Genomic DNA, 19,320 nt, shown 5'->3' with positions numbered 1-19,320 from the left:
CCTCAAAGCGTGTTAATTACGTTGCTGGTCGATTTCTAGTAGTTAGTTCACGCATTGTCTTTTTCGGCGGCTTGTAAACGCTAATATCCACTTACTTTCTGTTTCGCTTTGATTGAGAGCGCCTTGTGATCGATTATGAATAGTCGCAAGGAAACTGGTTCGCTACGAGATCACTCCTCCACGCTCCTGAGGAGTGATAACTGCTGTTGCCTCAGCCTGGTCCTTTCTTGGTTTATTCCTATCGTTCATAATGAGCTACCCTCAAATGGCAGCTATGGGAGGCGGACGTCAGCCCGTTTTGATTTTGAACCCTTCAGCCAAGAGAGATAGCGGTCGCCGTGCTCAGCTCTCGAACATCAACGCTGGGAAGGCCATTGCCAGTATGATAGATGGCTCTCTCGCGAGTGATGGAGTGTTCAGGTATCGTTCGAAGTACTCTTGGACCGAAGGCGATGTTGAAGATGCTCCTCGATCCCATGGGAGGCATCGTCCTCACCAATGACGGTCATGCCATTCTAAGGTAAGGAGGAGCATCAACCTGCATGTCGCTAATTTGACATCTCAGAGAGATCGACGTGACCCATCCCGGTGCCAAGACGATGATGGAACTTTCGAGGGCACAGGACGAGGAGGTAGGGGCTCAAATCCTCCAGAATGTTGTGGTGAGATGTCCGCTCAGGTTGGAGATGGCACTACGTCTGTTATGATTCTCGCTGGTGAGATGCTATCTGCCGCTGAGCCTCTGCTCGAGCCCAGCAGGAAGATCCATCCGACTAAGATCGTTGCTGGCTACATGAAGGTACAGGCTGGGAAGGTCGTTGTTCAGTAGAATATACCAGTGAACTGTTCCTCAGGCTCTCGAGGACATCAATAAGTTTTTGCCTGAGATTGCTGAGAACATTGACGCTAACGACCAGGATCAGCTCTTGAGGACCGTTCGGGCGAGCATCGACACCAAATTCGCTAACAGGTAATTGGTCTGATCACTTACAATTAGTAGTAGTGCAAGGTAAACTTTGCGTGATAGTGGGGGTCATATCATTTCAGAACTCGATCGGCCGTTGTCACTTGTTCATTACCGCTAGGGGCGTTGGTCAAAGCAAGTGTCTCCTGTTTCTCAGGTGGGGTTCTATGATTTCGGAGCTTGCCCTGAAGGCCGCCCAAGTGGTGAAGATTGATCGTCCCGGTGCTAAACCAGAGATCGATCTCAAGAGATACGCCAAGGTATTTGTCCGAGCTCGAGGCTGCTTGAAGACCTTCCTTTCAGGTCGAGAAGATCCCTGGCGGTGATTTGAGCATGTGTCGAGTCCTTGATGGAGTTATGCTCAACAAGGACGTCACCAATGGGAGGATGCGACGTGTCATTCGGTGCGATTCTTCATCGGCGGTTTATGGATGTCGTTTCTTATCGTTCTCTCTCAGGAACCCACGTATTGTCTTGCTTGATTGCACTCTAGAATACAAGAAGGGTAGTTTTCAGTCGATCGCTTTCTCGGAAGAAGTGACTTCGTTATCAGGTGAATCGGAGACCAGCGTTGAGGTGACCAAGGAGGCGGACTGGGCTGCCTTGCTACGTCAAGAGGAGGAGGAAGTTCAGAAGGTAATAAGAATTCTGTAAATTGTTGTGATTTTTTTCTGTCAGATTTGCGACCACATTCTCGCGGTGAAACCCGACTTGGTCATCACAGAGAAGGGCGTGTCTGACCTGGTAAGCCTCAATGAGGTTGTTGCTGTTGTCCTCAATGGTGGTGATCTCAGGCTCAGCACTTCCTCATGAAACAGAATGTTTCAGTCATTCGCAGAGTTAAGAAGACCGACAACAACCGTATTGCTAGGATTGTAGGGATCTGCCACTGCAGCATACCGTCATTCTTTCGACTTTCAGTGTGGTGCCACTATCGCGACAAGAGCCGAGGAGCTCACTGAAGCCCACGTTGGAACTGGGTAGGAATATGACCTCAAAGCATCTAGGGTGAATGATTCTACTTATCAGATGCGGAACTTTCAAGGTTCAGAAGGTCGGCGACGAGTGGTATACCTTTTTGGTCGACTGCAAGGAACCTAAGGTCAGACATGTTTCATGTGCGCGGGTTTCTGATGTGTTCGCTCAGGCGTGCTCAGTCGTGCTTCGTGGTGGTAGCAAGGACGTTCTGAATGAAATCGAACGAAACTTGCAGGATGCTTTCTGCGTTGCTAGGTAGGGTACCTGATCTTGCTCGAGTGTTACTCTTGTGTATGTTCCTTAGGAATATTCTTATTGATCCTCGCCTCCTGCCTGGTGGTGGTGCTACCGAGATGGCCCTCGCTGCTAGACTCAACGAGCAATCCAAGCTGGTTGAGGGAATCACCCAGTTCCCCTACAAGTGAGTCATACTAGAAAGTTTTTTTACCGATTGGTGTTTTCAGGGCGGTCGCTTCTGCATTGGAGGTCATCCCCCGTACTTTGGCTGCCAACTGCGGTATCGATGTGGTAAGATGTGTTTGCTTGCATTGTTATCCTAGGCGAAAGCTTCCATGTAGGTCCGTATGCTAACTGATCTTCGCAGTAGACATGCGAAGGGAGAGTACTGGTGGGGGATCGACGGCACCACTGGTGAGGTCGTAGACGTCAGAAAGGTGATATCCTCCCAACGATTGAGTCGAGTATGAATCTCGTTTCTTTTTCAGGAGGGTATTGTTGACTCGTACCTTGTCAAGCAGCAAACCTTCAAGGCCTCGATTGAAAACTCTGCTATGATCCTAAGGTCGGTTTGGTCAGTTGCATTCGTCCGGTGATGTTGATTCTTTCAAGGATCGACGATATCGTCAGTGGAATTTCTCATCACGATAAGGCTGGTGCGGCTGCCGCTGCTGCGGCTGGAGGTAATGTCTAACGTCGGTCTGCCTGTTCTCATTTTTAGTGTGCGTTGTCTAGCCATGCCAGCAGAGTAGAGTCCTTTGACTCACTCAGTAGACTAGATGCGCACACTTACTGTTACTCATTCAGATGAAGAGCCTAATGAGACCTTCGGCGACTCTCGCGACGGCTAAACTTCCATTATTAACGTCCCTGGTGTTGCCGTAGTTCTGAGACGAGACACAGCACGTGCGTGTTGTTTCGAAAATACCATCGTTAACGTCGTTTTGTGGGTTGAACATAATTTCCAAAGTTTTTGTAAGAGTTGTGTTTGAGACTTACTGACATGTTTCTGGTTAATGCTACTTCATTCGAAACACTTTTTGAGCGATCGGAGTGTAATGGTATTGAGAGATGGGATGAGAACGTCTGCGACTGTAGCAGAGGAAATTTTTTCATTGAGGGCAGAGCAAATATGAAATATATGAGCGTAGAGGATGTTCATCGAATGATATGTTCGTTCAACATCCGAATATGCATCGTCCTCTTACCGTGTTGCCAAGTTCTTCAGAATCACTTAGAATGTGTTATAATAACATATTCGGGTAAGTGATTCTACAGTGGTATGGTATAAGTTGAGCAATAACACTGTTATTGATGTTGAAGTCACGTCATGGGTCGTTAGCTGCAATTCATTTTGAGACTGGCGACAGGAAGTCACATTGTCTGATAAGGTTTAGGGAGAAATCTCTAGATGCATAGTGTTGGATAGTCCGTTCCCATCTTTTTGTGCACCTCTCTGTGTGTCTGCGAGCGTTCCTTGAATATGATGAGTGTAAGGGTCTAGGGATAGCGAGTAGACGTTTTTGATGATGTTATCTCTTTTTACGGGTGCTTAGAAACCCCTACTCCTGCATCCAGGCCGTGCCCGTTAGTCGTGCTCGAACGACGTTGTTTACAAGGATCTAGTGGTAGCTATCGCCTGTTCATTCGGGACTGTGAATCGATGAGTCTACTATAGATCGAGCTGCCCACTGACTACGTTCTGTACATCTTCTCGGCGGAATTCAGACAAGCTAGCCTCGCAATTTGGGAATTGGTTTTCGCAGTAGCCATTATGGCCTCAAATTATCTAGGTTTGGAACAAAGTACGGTCACTTTTTATGAGAGATGTCTGGTCGCATGTCTGGCCGCTGCTATTAGCAGCATTCAGAGTCTCCGAGTATCTCAAGTTCGTAGAGAAGGAAAACGTCTGAGTTGGACCAAGTTGACTTGTCCTGCTTGGACTGCTGAGACTTGGCTGGTTGAGCTGGTAAATCTTCAATGAGTTGGGTTAAGGCTAAGATAGCATGCAATGGCTTCACTGTGGAAGCGATGATAATGATATCGCTCTCAGACGCCTCGACGGACTTTGACGGGTCACGATACGTTGGGCAGTTTTGACACTCGCGGAGACAGCGATTTTCGTGCGAATCGTGTTGGGTGGCACTCACTGTCTCCGACTTCTGGTGATGAGGTGAAGATCAGTGAGATGCGGGAGGGGTTCATCATACCACCGTTGCGGCGACGGCTGAGGTGAGCTAGAGATCAACCGACGGCGGAGCGAAGTGTTTCTGCAAGCTAGGAGCGTCGGGGCTGGTGGAAAGTCTCGGACCATCCGAACCATTGCTGAGGACTCTTCGCGAGTGTCTGGGGCGTTACGGCTCCGTGCAACCGCAGTAGTTGAGAACCAGTGTTGGAATATGTGATCTCCTTTATTCCAGCTCGGAAGTTCCCTCACTAGCACAGTTCCCTGTTCATTACCTTCTATAACTAGTGACACTAGTTATAGAAGGTAATAAACAAATTCGGGTAGAAGTGTTCGGGTAACTTTTTTCGGAATTCTCACCGACACATGTAGTTGACCATGTGCATGTTTCCTCATACCGCTCAGGACACGGCTACTACGGCCAGATGTAGCTGAATCAACTTTCGTTCCGGTGGAAACATTTTTTCTTGGTTCGTTCTCAGCTTCTCACAAGTTGGGACGCTCTCTCCTTCCCATCTCATGATGTATGACTTGACTATTTGAAAACGACGGCGAGCTTCTGGTAGTAGACACCTGCTGTGTGCGAACGGACCTCGAATTGCATCCCGGGACGCGCGAGACGTAACGTGTTTCTCTGTCTCGCTAGGTCTCGCATGCAGATTAGTTTTCAACTTTGTCTGAATGAGTGCTCCTACTCTACTTCGTCGCCGAGCAGTGGTCCGAAACATCGCGTTCGGACTCTCCGGTGGTTTTGCAGCTTCCTATATTATTGACAACCTCGACTCTGTACTAAAAGGCTGGACAAGGTAGTAGTGGAGCCACGTTTATGTGTGCGCCAACTCGATGAGAGGTCCCCCCCATCACATATGGGTGTGCATGTGTACGGGGATAATCCAATTTGATTTCAGGATGGTTGTAGATGTAGACCAACGTTTGCCTGGATTGATGACTCCTGATTTTCGAAGTCGATTGTTACTCAAGGCGGCGAAAAGAGTTCATCGCGATGGAAGCGATCGCAAGTTCGTACAAGAAGTAGGTCGAGGGTCAACTGTCATTCACATTTTCCGCTGTATTAGACTCTATCTAACTTGGCCTTGGACGACTTGGCCATCTACCTGGAATCGTTATCGTCTATGGATCATCTACTCTCTGATGCCGAGCGCGATGAGCTAGTGAAAAAGGGCCTAGACAATTGGGATCACTGGAAGAACGATGGTCGTTTTGGTAGTACTAAAAACAGGGGCTAAATGAGCTAGCATCTGAGTGGAGAAACTCCTGTTATTTTCTATAAGATTGCACTGAAGTCATGTGCCAATTTTCATAATCTAGTGAGGAAACCGAGCAAATATACCTATGCTGATGATAGAACTCTCGAAAATGCTGCTGGTATAGTTCGTTCCGTAATTTTCGAGGTGAAGGCGATTTGTGGGGTCGAATTCATTCTTCCTTCTCATAACTTGGTTCGGTGTAGAAACTCACAAGGGAGACTCTCGTCAGAATTTAATCTCTTTCACACAGATGTCGACCAGCGATCTAAGCTCACAGTTGATCTGGCATCGGTAGTGTCCAGGGACTTCACATCGAGTAGTAGCGTGTACAAGCAAATGGTCAGCAAGATGCAAGGTAGTCCATCGACTGGAAGTTCACAGCAGCTTTTGAATTCAGGTCAACGATCTCTGAAGCCTCAGCTTGAATCGCCAAGGTACCACGACTTGGTGGAGTCCTTGGAAAAGAGAGTGAGGGAATCTCGCGAAGGGCTATGGTGAGAGTTGCCTTTCCAGTTTCGTCGTATCTAATATGACTAGCATTGCAAAGTTTCGAGAATTCCGAGTCGTATTTCCTTATGATCTCCGGTGCCCCCACTCAACACTCGTGAATGAACTTGTTATGAAGCTCATATAGACTAATGGGTATCTCCCCTGGTTTTTCAGTCTGTGTACGGCGTTGTCGAAGGCTGGTGGGATTAGCAGCGCTGATTATGATAGAATGGTCGCGGTTCATGATCAGCTGTATGGGCACATTCAAAGGAGGCAATGTGGCCTGGCAGGGTTCGCTATGGCTGGTGAGTGACTTTCTGACACGGCTATGGTTGGACTATAAGCTCAGGTATTTTGTCGGCGGTGATCTACTATCAAGATTATGTTCTCCATCCGTTGCTACCGTGAGATTCCCTTCCGTCTTCAGCAGTTTATAGTGTGCATATTTGGAAAGCCCCTATATGACGATTTAACATAGTATCGCCCAATGCTGGCTATTGGGTCGCTCTGAGTGCATATGTACATCTTAGAATGCATGCGATTTGTGTTCGAGTTGGCTCAGCTGGTGACCTCTACTGTGTCAGTGCTATATTTGTGCGTTAGCAGCATGGCTAGCCCTCCGTCAGGAATGTGTAAGTCCGTCACGTGGATTTCACTCGCACTCATTTGCTTGCCTCCCCGTGTGGTAGAATATGCACATAGTCAACTACATGCGATAATGACAATATGAGGATTCTGGGGAAATTTCAGACGAATTTCGCTGGTTTATATACACTTCTAAAGTCTTGAGCTCAGCTGTTGGAAGCGAACGTATATCTCAACACTGTCTCAAGCAGACACTGCTGAGATCATCGCGTCGTGGTTTGTTTCAGCTCCAGAGAAGCGTGGAGATTTCTATCTTCGTAATGTACCAGATAGGTGGAAACAGGTGGGGGGCGTATACGGCAGACTACTCAGACTGTTTTTTCGGTCACAGTACGACCCGGATCATCCGCCGTACAAGTTTTTTCCTGGGCGAACGAGATCTCAGACGAGACAGTAGAAGGCGATGAACGTAACAGTGACTTGTACAGTGACTCCTCAGATGGTCGGGGGTGATGTTCGTCGTTACTATCGCTGTTGCATATATCGCCTATCAATTGAATGAAAAACGGCAGGCCAAATTGGAGAAGGTCAGTAGTCGTAGGGCGCATCTCGTATGAGCTCCATGTTCAGTTCTTCGCGGAGCGAGAACATGAGTTTCTCCTACCGGTCCATCGAGAGGCTATATACTTACAGGAGGAAGCGGTAAGAGACGACTCAGCAGTGGTAGCGAAAGGTTCTTTGCAGTTGCAAGCTTCCGCGATCCGAGCGAGGCGACGCGCGTTGGGATTGCCGGACAGGGCTACAGGGTCGTGTGAGATTCGCGATGATGAGCCGCTGGAAGGTGTTGATGATGATGATGATGATGAGGAGGAGTGAGCATGAGTGCTTCAGCATCTCGCGTAGTGATCACGAGTTTCGGTTGACCTCCGGTTGGTTGCGTTGTCATCATCGCGAGTGGGATAATGTTCAGTGATAACCGTGAATGTCATTTCCTGCACTGCGAGTGGCCCCGCGTGTGGAATACACTGCTGAGGTTATCGTTTTGATAACAACGCTGGGTGTCAACCGCAGGGAGTATCTTGATTCGAAGCGGGTATGCTCGCGGATTATTTTTTGTCCGAAGTTGCAAGACACGGGTGGTCTGGGAGCATTTGCGGGAAATGAGTCCGGCGCAAATGCTGTTGTTCTGTTGTTAATTTTGCTTGTATAACGTGGCAATATCAAAGGGTCAGAGTGCGCGGTAATACAGCTAGGGAATTTATCAGATTCGAGATCATCTCAAAGTCTTCGGTGCGCACCACAAGGTCATCGACATGAATCGAGATTCGGCAGTCGACTTTATTTTCCTCGGCCAGCGCCGGGAGTCTGCCGCCGTGGAAAGGACTGACAGACATGTTGAGGTATTCACAATGATCAAATATGGATATGGTCAGCATGTTGGAATTTGCTTGGTGAATAACGCGCCAATTCTCTGCTTTCGCAATGCAGAGTTGACACCGGTGCTCAACTGGTTTTATGTGCGGCAAGAGCCTAAGCGAACTCGATAACACCACGTAGCGTACGATAATATCGTCTCCTTATAGTAGAAGTTTTCCACATACGGGAAAGACGAAACTGTGTATGTTGCGAATTAGTAGTCTTAATTGTGAGTGTATATCGCGATGGCGAACAGCATCGTTGCAGGTCGTTCGGAATCTCCACCGTTCTCGACGTATACATCTGACTGCTGATGGATCTCCGGCGGTGCCACAAATATTCCTCGACGGCTGTAGCATTGGTGATGCCAATTCATTGCAGGTTTGAGACCTCTCTTTTTGCTACTTCGATCTATTATGTGAATGTAGGATCTGGACGATCGTGGCGTGCTTGGCGCACTCCTACGGAGGGAAGTGTGCCCGTCGTGCCTTGCTAAGAGATCTCGGACGACAATACCATACCACTGTAGAAAATGCAACATCGAGATGAAGGAGTACATGTCTGGTATGCTAATTGATTTCGAAAGGCTTCTGCGAGTATCTGCCTTTCTTGGATTGGGTCATCGGGATCGAGCCTTTTCTTTCAGGGTATCAAACGATCGAGGAAGCTATGGAAGCAATCGAATCGGGTGAGCTGCGTTCGTTTTGATCGAGAACATCTCATTTTTCAGCCGAGCGTTACACTCGCAGTACAAGAAGCGAAGTCTCGGAGTGCGAACCAGAAGCTGAAGCTTTGACAATTGATATACGATAATGTTGCTTCCATGTCCAGTTGCTCTCCTGAGTTTTTTTTCTGGGCGAGCGAAATCTGAAAGGCTGTTTTCGCAAATTTGCACAAACGCACATCGCTCCGCTAGCCGCGTTCAGGGTTGTCACTTCTAACGCTAATAACCTTCATCGTTCTGTTATACCGTCATGAACCCTGAATAGTAAGTGGAGGGATGGAGGCTCTTGCCTTGATATGTGAAGGCCCTAGATCTGCATAGACAATGTTCATTCTTAGAGATTGTAGATTGAAATGCAGTCGCGAAATTTGGGAAGGGTCAAAGGTTTCCCGTTTGCGAGCTGTCGTCAATCTCTATTTGACGATAAGATATTATTATGATTTCCGCCCAGGATACAGTATTTTCGCGCAAGGGTGCCAGGGGGAATGAGGACACCCTAGTTCAAGCTTGTCTCTTATTATACGAGGTCGAATGTTCTTTTTTTTTCAGCGACTACTTATTCAAGTTGCTGTTGATCGGCGATTCAGGTGTAGGAAAGTCGTGCTTGCTGCTAAGGTTTGCTGTAAGGAGGATCTAATGGGACTGTTGGGCAGTGGCGTGATTTCAGGACGACACTTACACCGAATCTTACATCTCAACCATCGGGGTTGACTTCAAGATTCGTACCATTGAGCTGGATGGGAAGACTGTGAAATTGCAGATTGTAATTTTGTGGAGACCTTTGACTGTTCTGACGATCGTTTTTTCAGTGGGATACGGCTGGCCAGGAGCGATTCAGGACAATCACTTCAAGCTACTATAGAGGCGCTCACGGCATCATCATTGTGTAACTTGGTCGCGACTGAGTTGGTGGTATTTTGTGATTGTCTTATGTGTGTAGGTATGATGTTACAGATCGTGAAAGCTTCAATAATGTTAAACATTGGGTGCAAGAGATTGACAAGTACGCGACGGAGAACGTCAGCAAGCTGCTGGTCGGGAACAAGACTGATCTCACATCGAAGAAGGTGAACCAATACTCGTCGTTCTAGTGCTTGCTAAAAGTGTTAGTGTCCGTGATAGCAGTCATCATGGCTTTGTTTGTATTTTAATGCTGAGGTTTTAGAGGCTCTCCGCTCCTGTGTATCACTGTGAACAGCATTTTTAGGTCGTTACTTACGACGAGGGTAAGGAGTTAGCAGACCAGCTTGGAGTTCCATTCCTGGAGACATCTGCGAAGAACTCGCACAACGTGGAGCAGGTAAGGGTCAGGGAAGCGTGGAGGGGAGTGATTCCTGTCTCGTGGTAGGCCTTCATCGAAATGTCCAGCGAGATCAAGTCGCGTGTTAAGACTGCGCCTCAGCCCAATCGATCGGGAGCTGGTGCGGCACGTCTCAGGTAATAATACTTCTGCGGTTACAACTGAGGTCCATATGAGTTTGTTGTGATAGGCCTGGTCAGCCCGCCCATGGCAACCAGTCTGGATGCTGCAGTGGCTAATTAGGAACAGCAGTTCAGCACCGCTTCCCGTATTATCATCTAAATCCATCCAAGCATATTTTCCCCTGTAGTGGATTTCATCGGCGTTAATTGGAGATGTCGAATTTTGTGGTGATGACAAGGACGCTCGTGCTGATCTGTACTTGCTTTTGAAGATATCAAAATTGCGGCTGCTGTTGTGGAAGGCTGAGAAAGGGATTGATAGTCTTCGTCGTAGGTAGTTTTATTATCCCATAATACACTGGGGCGCACACACCTCAACATTTTCTGTGGTATTGTGTTATGAAGTAACATGGTGTTGCGGGACATTTTAGCGTTTGAGAGGAATGTTCAGTCGAGGGTGCGCACGGCTCAATCCACTTGGCAGGGATTGGCGATATAAGTTGTTCCCTCGCAAAGTGGATAGAGATGCTGGATATACATGGTTGAAGACGTAGTGCAAGGGTGGGGCTAATGTCTACTCTTACCGCTGTTCGTGTAGAGATGAAGTCCACTCTAGTGCAATGGCGCTTGCTCTACATTGTAAAGCATTTTTACGTCGTGAATGTAACACATATTAATCTGTTAAGACTGAACCTTGCTACGTGTGGCTTGACTCACTGGTTGTGTGCATCTGAGCTGACCCATTGTATATGTAGTATGTAGGAAACGATAGGAAGATAGTCTATGCGTAGCACTGTATTATCGTGTGAGAATCGTATACTTGAACCGTCAGATGGATCTTGAAATAGTGAATGTGCATCTGAATAGATCGAGCATGTCGAGGTACTCCTTGTCTCGTTCATGCAGAGCTGAGCAACTTAATCTCGGTAAAACTTTATGCATGACTGTCTCATCGATGGTCGAGGCAGTGACAGCTATAGAATGTGAAACGCGATAAAAATTAATTTTGCGTTGAAATGAACGTACAATAATGAGAAGACACTGGATTGAGGAGCAGTCGTGATGAGGTGTTACCCTCGAGAAAATATCATCTTATTTATTGAACTCAATGAACTTGCTTTGGTTCTAGATACCCTTTGCTGACCAAAAGACACGTAAAACTGCACGGATGGTATCACAATGACCCCTGGGGAAAACTTAATTCCTTCGCATACTTCGCGTCTTCTAGGCGGACAGTTCGACGGTCAACTATACAGTAATCATCCTCGAGCAAGGTCAGTTTGCGCTCAGATCTGATCAGGTTTCTGCTCAAAAATCGAGATTTGTCGAGGTTTTGCGAGTTGATCATGATGTGCGATCCCTCCGTCGTTCATGAGCTCAACTTGACAGGACCGTAGGGAATTCGGCTTAACTCGTTTGCTCATTTTCTAAGGGGCGGTTGTTGCGATGTATTCAGGTACTCACTGTTCGTACCGCATAATGCTGCATTTGATCGCGTGAAAGGAGGGTAGAAGATACCGTACAAGTTAAGTGAGTAGCCCACGCAGGTTCGAACATGTGAAAGCTACAATAGAAGCTAATCCGGACAAGGGCAGAGATTTCATTCGAAATCACTCAATACGAGGCAATATAATACTGTAAAGCGGCATTTGCTAACTTGTGACATTATTGCTGAGTATGCAGAAATCGTATGATAAAAAGACCCGAGAATAAGCCCATGTTCACGCTCAGCCAGACGCCGATACGAGTGGAAAGGACGAAGCGAGCGGGGGAATACAGTGGGGTTCTGAGAGGCTCTCTGGTTGAGCATTTCGGGCAGTATTTCAGGTCCAGCGGAGTATCATCTGTTGTCAGTACACAAGGATGGCTCGAGGGCGGAAACACTGCCATGCCGAATGTTGAGGTAATTTACCCAAAAAGGTCACGCGTGATGAACTACGTATGTTAGATGGGATATAAGATGCTGTAATGGGCTTTTGCATGTTATAGATAGTCCTTTGTTTGTGTTCGAAGGATGATCACTGCTACACTGATTGTTGTTTCTGGATGTCATTCATTGTGTCGTTGCCAATGAACGGGTGTTCACGGGGGATGGGTGGAAATTCCCTTATTCGTAAGGCAAAAATTTGCGTTACATAAGCTGAGCTGGCAATTATCGTAATTGGTGGTAATGATAATGTGCAAAGGAGTTATATGGTTGGTCACCCTGTTCCCGCTGCTGAGGTGGGCGAGGGATCTCTGAGGAGGATTGCGTATCCTCAAGCACCTGGAGAGAAGCTAAGCACGATGGATGCTCCATAGCGTTTGAGATGTCATCGGGCTTACCTGAATTAAAATCGTAGTTCATGATAATGAGATTGAGCGCCTGTCGTATATTCGACTTGGCAGTATGAATGCGTAGAGAGAATAACTGCGTTGTTGTTGTGTAGTTGGAATTCCCTTGCTCAAATATGTATTTGGGAGACATTGTTTGGAATCAATTTTGTGCAGGATGCGGACATTGCTTCCGATGTTCTGCATTTCACCACGGACTTTATATGATGGAAACATACTGGTTGAGATGAGAGAGGCCGACTTGGTGGCTCAGCTAATGATGAGTGTGTGCTGGAATATCATCCATGTTCGAGGTTTTTCCCGTACAACTCGCTTTTCTACTCCATGAGTTGTACTTTCTTACTACAGTTAGTGCAACGAATGGTAACTCTGAAATATGCTTTTGCGAATTACTCTGGGATTGCCTCGAATTGCCGGGTTAGTGTAGTTTTCTTGCCTGGTGTATGAACAATTGGCGAGGAAAATAATCGACATCTGTTGTGTTCGTTTTGGGGTCTCAGGATAGTTGCGACTGTGATTACTGTACATTACTGGAGTGCGTTCGGCTTGATGCTTGTTATGAACCAACGCGAGAATGACTGAGGCAAAGATCATTGATAGGAATTCTATCATACGCACATCATCGCCGTTTGGGCAATTCGGTATGCGTCCAGGGAAAATTGGTGTCTATCGGATTTCGGCAATTTGCAAATCCTCGTCGATCCGCCAGTGGCAGTCAATGCACAGTATTGGATTTTCATGTGTGTGAACACGGGCCTGCGACGCACGGCTGCTGACTCCCGACACAGCTCCGACTGGCTCCCTGTTTCGGAAAGAGTGCATGTGTCGTCGACTCGGCTGAGCTCAGCACATACAGGTGAGGCATGAATTTAATTGGTATTATAAACGTGCTTCTGCTCGTAGTAGTACCCCAGAGAGTGGGAGGCGTATTAGCTTTTGACAGGAAGGACCTGCATACGAGTAGTAAGAAGGGTGGAAGTGGAGTGGCTCACGAGTCGACGTGGTTGTGCGGCTTGGTTTTTGTAGGCTACCCTTCTCGACGTGGGGAGCCTCAAAGTTGTTTTCATACGCCTCCATTTTACACAAGTGACTTGCGAAAACGAGAACCGAAGTATTCCCTCTTATGGAACTCTGTGAGTAGTGTGGTTTCCGTGCAGTTCTTTGGGCAACCGGGAGAGAAGAAAGTTGTCTCGACGGGGGTCATGTGAGCCTCTACCATCCTCCAACCGTCGTAGGGGACATCGCCAAGGCTCTCTGACAGCAATCCTTGCGGGTATTGATCGAGCTCACTAGTGGGCTCTCGGTACAGTGTTGCCTCAGGGAGGTCGCTAGTTACTAACGCAGTACCAGGGTACTTTGGTCACATTCCAAGAAAGTATGTGGAGAATGTCTATGGATTGCCGTTCATGAGAGCCAACGCGGTGTCTTCGTCTATGGATATGCTATCGCACGAGGACATTGAGGTAGTGCAGAGCCTTATATTTTCACGCTAGCCTTTGCGTGGGCCTCCCAGGCTGCTATACGGCAATCAGATGTTGGCCTTCCAGAGGCTAGAAGGATGCGGAAACACCTTGAGGTGCGACAATGTGATTGTCTTCTTCTCCCAAGTATGATGCTTCTCGCAAGGTCGCTAATAGAGCTCGATGGAGAGCCATGCGTAATCGGGAACAACGCAATTCGACAGCTACCGAAACATGGTGTGCTAACATGAAGAACCCTACAAAGCCGCACAACGCTGTGAGAAGTGTCTGATTTGATTCAATATGTGTTCTCGCACAAGGCGGATAATTTCGTCTGCAAGCACGCGTCGAAATCTGGCTTTCTGTTCAGTGGCGAGATTATGGTATTGTCGGCTACCAGGGTTTCAAACCATTCTGGAAGACAGATGAGGATTTCTATATGAAGTAGCGTCGCTTTCACTAGGAGCTCGGTATTTCATCTCTCAGGAAGCGAGAATTGGGAAAGCTCAATCCACCATATTTACCAAGGGCCTCTTATCATACCATTCTTGCGGCAACTGTCTAGTCTGCGCATGATGACATGCCATAACCTTAGATGCAACCCGATTAAGGCTAGATAAGGTGCACTGCTTTGAAGTGCTTATCTATGAAATGTACTATCGTTGGTGTGTTGTGTTGAATAGTTTCACTGAAGTTCTATCCTCGATTTCGATCCGAAACCATGCGGAATCGAAGGATGGGTGTAGACAACCAAAATGACTAGAAGTATTACAATTGGTAGAGCTTCCCGGGTGCAGAATTTAAAAGGGTTGAGCGACGTGAATACGAAGTCCTATTCGAGTTTTGGGAAGTCGAGATCGCGGTTAGTCTGTAAATTTTATATACATGAAGCGGATTGGGAATTGAATAGCCTTCTCATCTCCGAGTTCTCTATGTGTTTCGATGCTCTCAGTCTTGGATTCCGTCGCACTGCGGTAGATTCAACCATATGCGACGTCTCTTTTCTGTTGGGGTTGGTAACAGTGCAACACTACGTAGTGGTTTGTATCCTGCAAAAATGGTGCGCAGTAAGAACTCCTCGAAAAAGGATAAAAACGTGAAAGACTCGCCAGACTGCGTGGCTCCTACTTCCTGTGACTTACTGAGTTGCGTAACGAAATGTCCGCGAACCAGTCAGGCACGGATAGCGATCCGAGCAAAACCGGGAGCTAAGGTGAGCGCAACAACGATATGATGAGATTCCAACTGTACCGGTTTCGAATTCGTATTCATAGACTGTTGACAGTACGTAATGTTTAGGTGTCCTGTCTCACTGGGATAGATGCCGAGGGTGCTCTGGGTGTACAGCTGAATGCTTCTGCGAGAGATGGCGAGGCGAATGAGGAACTGTTGAGCTTCCTCTCGAAGGAAGTACTCGGTGTAAAGAAGAAAGATGTGGCTCTTGTCCAGGTAGGGTTCATCGTCCTTGACCCTTTGATATGAGCAGTGTCGGAATATATGTTCGTTTCTTCAGCTGAACTTAGGAGTTTTTTCACTAACTACAGAAGTTCATGTACGAATCCGGGTAGAAATGCACAGTAATCAACAATAGTCTCACAAAATTTCCTCAGAAGTCTCATATTGTCACCAACGTCTACGGTTGAGCATGTGCATATTTTCTCACAAGGTATATGAACGGGAGATTCCAATGGCGTTGAGAAATTGAAAGTCCCCTAGCGAGTGCGGCAGGAATGACCTGAGTCGGCTCTAATATGTGGTGTATTGGTGCATTATTTGCTGCTTTGCAGGGTTCTAAGAGCCGGGAGAAAGTAGTCGAGATAGCTGATGTTCTTACTGTTGATGACGTTTCCAGACTCCTCCGCGACGAATTACAGTCTTGACTGTTCCGAGCGAGTTGTGTTCGTTTCATCACGTCCGTGTTTGTGCATCAGTGTTGCTGGATTGCGAATACAAATTTTGGTGAATTGTTGTCTGAATATCAGTATCATAAATCGCAAGGAATGGTGACTGATAGCATCAGTAATGAGTCACCCTATTTGCGCACATTCATCGCTATAAGCAGTGTTGGACATGTCACCAATCCCTTCGAGAAGTGATGGTAGTTTCACTAAGTTTGATGCCACCGTCAGAGAAGCCTGACCAAGGTGAACCTGGGATTCCCGGGCCGTCGAGTTTCAAGAAAAAGGGGCCAAACCCTCTTTTCTCGACTCGCCACAATCCCGCTACATCAACTACAATGCAGTCGAGAGTGGGTCAAAAGTGAGTTGCATACGTTCGCAATATAGAATATTCGCACTCCTGTGAAAAGAGGTCGCTCTAATCCCACAGTGGTATTCTCATCTGTCTTCTTCACTCATCGTGGTGACATTATGGATACCATGGCACAGTGTTGAGAGGCCGATCAGGAGATGTCGGTACTTGATTCTAACGCGCGCTCGCTCAGACTCCAAGCTGAACGGTTTGGAGTACGAGGACTGGTGACAGAGAAACGCCAAACTCAGCATGCCGAGTGAGTGGTGGTTCGTCCCTTTCAGAACTACTCTGTGACTCGAGAGCTTCGACTCGAGAGATAGAGTGACTGAGTCTGCTTCTGGTGTGTTGGATCATTCTTCGCTCGTGACAATTTGGTTCCAGGCCTCCTACTAAGTTCGACACTGATCGCCTCAGGAAGGCATTCGATGCTTGTGATTTCGATCTCTCCGGTGTCCTAACCAAAGTGGGTGCATCTCATTCTCCCCATTTAAGTGCTTCGTGACTTCAGGATAAAATCCGCCATGTACTCGCCCTGCTTGGCGAAGTGGTTGACGAAGCCATCCTAGAAACCATGCTAGGTGACGATATGGCTGACTATGTGGAACCTCAAGTTCTATTTCAAGAAATGGCGGATTGTGATGGCGATGGGCGAATAACGTGGGACGACTTTGCCACACTGTTTCGAAATCCGGCGAAAGCGTTCCAGCGAGCGGATGCCAGAGATGACCGGGTTAGGCTGGAAAGTAAAGACCTCGAGCGGCAGCAACTGGAGAGGAGAAAACAACAGCAAGAGTTGATATTGACTATCCAGGAGGGGAAGATGGCTCACACAGAGGAGATTGGGCTCCTTGGTAACTTTCTTGTGTGTTCGTATCATGATGGCCGACTGTAACACTAACGGGAAAAAGTTGTTCCTGGCCGAGGAACCGCTGTTGGCATTCACACGAGCAAAGCCGCTCGATCTCAGACATATTCACTCGATTAACCGGATCTACGTCAATACAGCCGAGCGACCTAAAGCACATGTACAAGCTATTCAAAGAGATTGATACGGTGGGTAATTGGTTGTTTGTGTAGTTATTCATGTAAGACGAATCATCTCAAATAGAATTCACTTGGTCGATTACTGTATGCACATCCAACACATACAGTTCAGTTCCTTCAAAGTATTCCTGAAAACTTGCGAACCACATTACGTATTTCACGTCAATGAATGAAACGAGTTCGTGACACAGAGACCAAACGGTGAACCGTAGATGGGTTGCTTACAACTCTGCTTCAAGACAGTGCCTTCATAACGCTCAGGAAAAATCGGGGGAGCTGGGCCTGGACAAGTTCACGCGAATGTTCCCTGGACAAGATGCTGCTTTGATTGAACGTATGTTCGACCTGTTCGATACGGATGGTAGCGGCATCATCGAATTGAGGAAGTTTATCATCGGTACGTGCCAGATATTCGAGCACTTACTAGTGACTTCCTTCTAGTCTCGCCAGAGCTTTGATGATTTTCGACTTTCTTGTGAGATGGGAAACGGCGTTTGTTGCGTCTTGACAGGTTTATCGAACGTCTCGAGCATTTCGACTGTCGAGAAAGTGAAACTCGCCTTCAGCTTGTATGATTTGGGCAACTCGGGCTCGCTGGAATACGCTGAAGTCCTGCAGCTGCTCATTGCTGCACAGGCCGGAATAGGGCCAATCAGCGACTCAGATGTTCGCACTCGGGTGGGTTATGCGTGTGCCTACGATAAGTCCAGTTCTTTCGGGGACGATTTTCGGGCATTCCGATAGGCCCACGAGGTCTACGCCAATCTGGGAATTGCCCCGGAGGGAAGCTCTGGTGGCGAAGATGACATATATCCATGTCTATCATATGAGCAGTTCGTGAACATCGCCGAAGAAAGGCCTCAATTGTTGCTGCCAGTACATGCTCTCGCCCACAATGCCTTGGCTCAAATGCCTCACTGTTGATGCTTTTCCTGGTTGATGCGATAATTGTTGTGATTTGATGGGAGTGACTGTAACCACACATCTTGTGTAGGGCAACCAAATTCTTCAGTGTTTATCTGGCGCGCGCTACATTTTGATGCGTGTCAAAATAGGTCTCCACCTCAGTTGACTGTGCAACCTGCTAATCGTGGAATTGCCTCTAGATCTTCTACACTTTATGAAGAGTATCATGATCCGTCCAACGATAAATTGAAAATCTACATTGACACTCAAATGTCCAAGAGTGACGCAGTGCGGACGAAAGTAAACTGTTCAGATCATATCTTCATGACCGTTTCGCTGAGTTGGGGGCTAACCGGCTGAATGAACCTCAGCTCATCAGTAACACACATTAATCAACCTCCCTCATCGACATTAGAACGAATTAGCTCGACCGTAGACCTCAAACGGCGTGTACAGCTGTAGAGAGTAGTGGATATTCGCGAAATGGTGACGATATATCGTGATAGATGCTGAAGAGCACTGACTGCCATCGCGAGATGTGGATGTGGCGCGTGACCGTGCGAGTGGGTGGCCCGTCATTTGTCGTAGGCCTCGGGTTACGAGGGTGCATCTAAGGGTGCCAGGTCGAGGCAAGCAACTGCTGTCACAGCTTTCTCGTTGGCTATCACTAAGTATTGTTGGACCGAGAAGTAGGGATGAGGCACGATAATAAAATTCTTGTCATGTGGTTGATAATTTCTCAGCGGTGTATTGGCATCACAATAGCACTGTGAAGGTGGCAGCGAAGTTCATAGAGGAAATCATGTCAGTGTGTTGTGTTCCAATGTGAAAGGCGTTGCTATTCCCTATTCGACCCCCATAGTTAGTTCTAATGCCACCCGCCGAAGCACATCGCACCTTGAGTCTACTACATCGACTCCACCTTGTCGTTGTTGGGATGCTGCTGATTGCCCAATTGGTACTATCAACGAGATGGGGGCGGCCTCATTGCAAGTGTCACACTTTTCGAGTCGTGGTATCCCTCGTATTTCATCGTGGTGTTCAAACGTAGAGAT

The 19,320-nt window shown here is 47.4% G+C and overlaps 5 protein-coding genes across 6 annotated transcripts; all 5 read left to right on the top strand.

Moving 5' to 3' along the window:
- Positions 1-204: 204 nt before the first annotated feature.
- Positions 205-3,145, top strand: Pmar_PMAR019883 (T-complex protein 1 subunit gamma, putative). 2 transcript variants are annotated; one of them, XM_002786159.1, is made up of 20 exons: positions 205-380; positions 421-520; positions 566-632; positions 680-799; positions 855-970; positions 1,122-1,224; positions 1,268-1,368; positions 1,423-1,469; positions 1,518-1,600; positions 1,643-1,708; positions 1,759-1,839; positions 1,886-1,944; positions 1,994-2,066; positions 2,112-2,197; positions 2,247-2,363; positions 2,407-2,470; positions 2,521-2,616; positions 2,668-2,744; positions 2,792-2,862; positions 2,987-3,145. In XM_002786159.1, the coding sequence occupies exons 1-20, from the start codon at positions 251-253 to the stop codon at positions 3,028-3,030; spliced, it is 1,701 nt and encodes a 566-aa protein (XP_002786205.1). In that variant the 5' UTR covers positions 205-250; the 3' UTR covers positions 3,031-3,145. The 2 variants fall into 2 exon arrangements, with proteins under 2 accessions (XP_002786205.1, XP_002786206.1); XM_002786160.1 differs by having other exon boundaries at positions 2,792-3,145.
- A 1,900-nt stretch (positions 3,146-5,045) lies between these two features.
- Pmar_PMAR019882 (hypothetical protein) lies at positions 5,046-7,582 on the top strand (the record flags this gene model as incomplete). Its single annotated transcript, XM_002786158.1, has 11 exons — positions 5,046-5,170; positions 5,273-5,396; positions 5,441-5,588; positions 5,883-5,987; positions 6,030-6,126; positions 6,296-6,426; positions 6,994-7,049; positions 7,098-7,159; positions 7,206-7,293; positions 7,337-7,408; positions 7,451-7,582. The coding sequence occupies 11 exons, from the start codon at positions 5,046-5,048 to the stop codon at positions 7,580-7,582; spliced, it is 1,140 nt and encodes a 379-aa protein (XP_002786204.1).
- A 1,422-nt stretch (positions 7,583-9,004) lies between these two features.
- Positions 9,005-10,648, top strand: Pmar_PMAR019881 (RAS small GTpases RIC1/ypt1, putative). The gene is made up of 8 exons (XM_002786157.1): positions 9,005-9,110; positions 9,396-9,468; positions 9,514-9,609; positions 9,656-9,732; positions 9,787-9,913; positions 10,054-10,146; positions 10,195-10,283; positions 10,337-10,648. Exons 1-8 carry the CDS (start codon positions 9,097-9,099, stop codon positions 10,383-10,385), a joined length of 618 nt encoding a protein of 205 aa, XP_002786203.1. The 5' UTR covers positions 9,005-9,096; the 3' UTR covers positions 10,386-10,648.
- Positions 10,649-15,119: 4,471 nt separating this feature from the next.
- Positions 15,120-15,942, top strand: Pmar_PMAR019880 (conserved hypothetical protein; the record flags this gene model as incomplete). The annotated part of the gene is made up of 3 exons (XM_002786156.1): positions 15,120-15,275; positions 15,362-15,511; positions 15,850-15,942. The coding sequence occupies 3 exons, from the start codon at positions 15,120-15,122 to the stop codon at positions 15,940-15,942; spliced, it is 399 nt and encodes a 132-aa protein (XP_002786202.1).
- A 1,717-nt stretch (positions 15,943-17,659) lies between these two features.
- On the top strand, positions 17,660-18,283 carry Pmar_PMAR019879 (Neuronal calcium sensor, putative; the record flags this gene model as incomplete). The annotated part of the gene is made up of 3 exons (XM_002786155.1): positions 17,660-17,756; positions 17,871-18,037; positions 18,104-18,283. 3 exons carry the CDS (start codon positions 17,660-17,662, stop codon positions 18,281-18,283), a joined length of 444 nt encoding a protein of 147 aa, XP_002786201.1.
- Between the last annotated feature and the right edge of the window lie 1,037 nt (positions 18,284-19,320).

The sequence above is a fragment of the Perkinsus marinus genome (assembly GCF_000006405.1).
Source record: "Perkinsus marinus ATCC 50983 genomic scaffold scf_1104296931854, whole genome shotgun sequence".
In the NCBI taxonomy this organism is placed as follows: domain Eukaryota; phylum Perkinsozoa; order Perkinsida; family Perkinsidae; genus Perkinsus; species Perkinsus marinus.
This window is presented reverse-complemented; position numbering and strand designations above follow the sequence as displayed.

Coding starts and splice junctions, on each gene's coding strand:
- Pmar_PMAR019883 (XM_002786159.1), top strand. CDS start 251: ATGAGCTACCCTCAAATGGCAGCTATGGGAGGCGGACGTCAGCCCGTT. Junction 971..1,121: donor GACACCAAATTCGCTAACAG/GTAATTGGTCTG, acceptor CCTGTTTCTCAG/GTGGGGTTCTATGATTTCGG. Junction 2,198..2,246: donor GATGCTTTCTGCGTTGCTAG/GTAGGGTACCTG, acceptor TATGTTCCTTAG/GAATATTCTTATTGATCCTC.
- Pmar_PMAR019881 (XM_002786157.1), top strand. Junction 9,733..9,786: donor GCTCACGGCATCATCATTGT/GTAACTTGGTCG, acceptor TTATGTGTGTAG/GTATGATGTTACAGATCGTG. Junction 9,914..10,053: donor CTGATCTCACATCGAAGAAG/GTGAACCAATAC, acceptor CAGCATTTTTAG/GTCGTTACTTACGACGAGGG.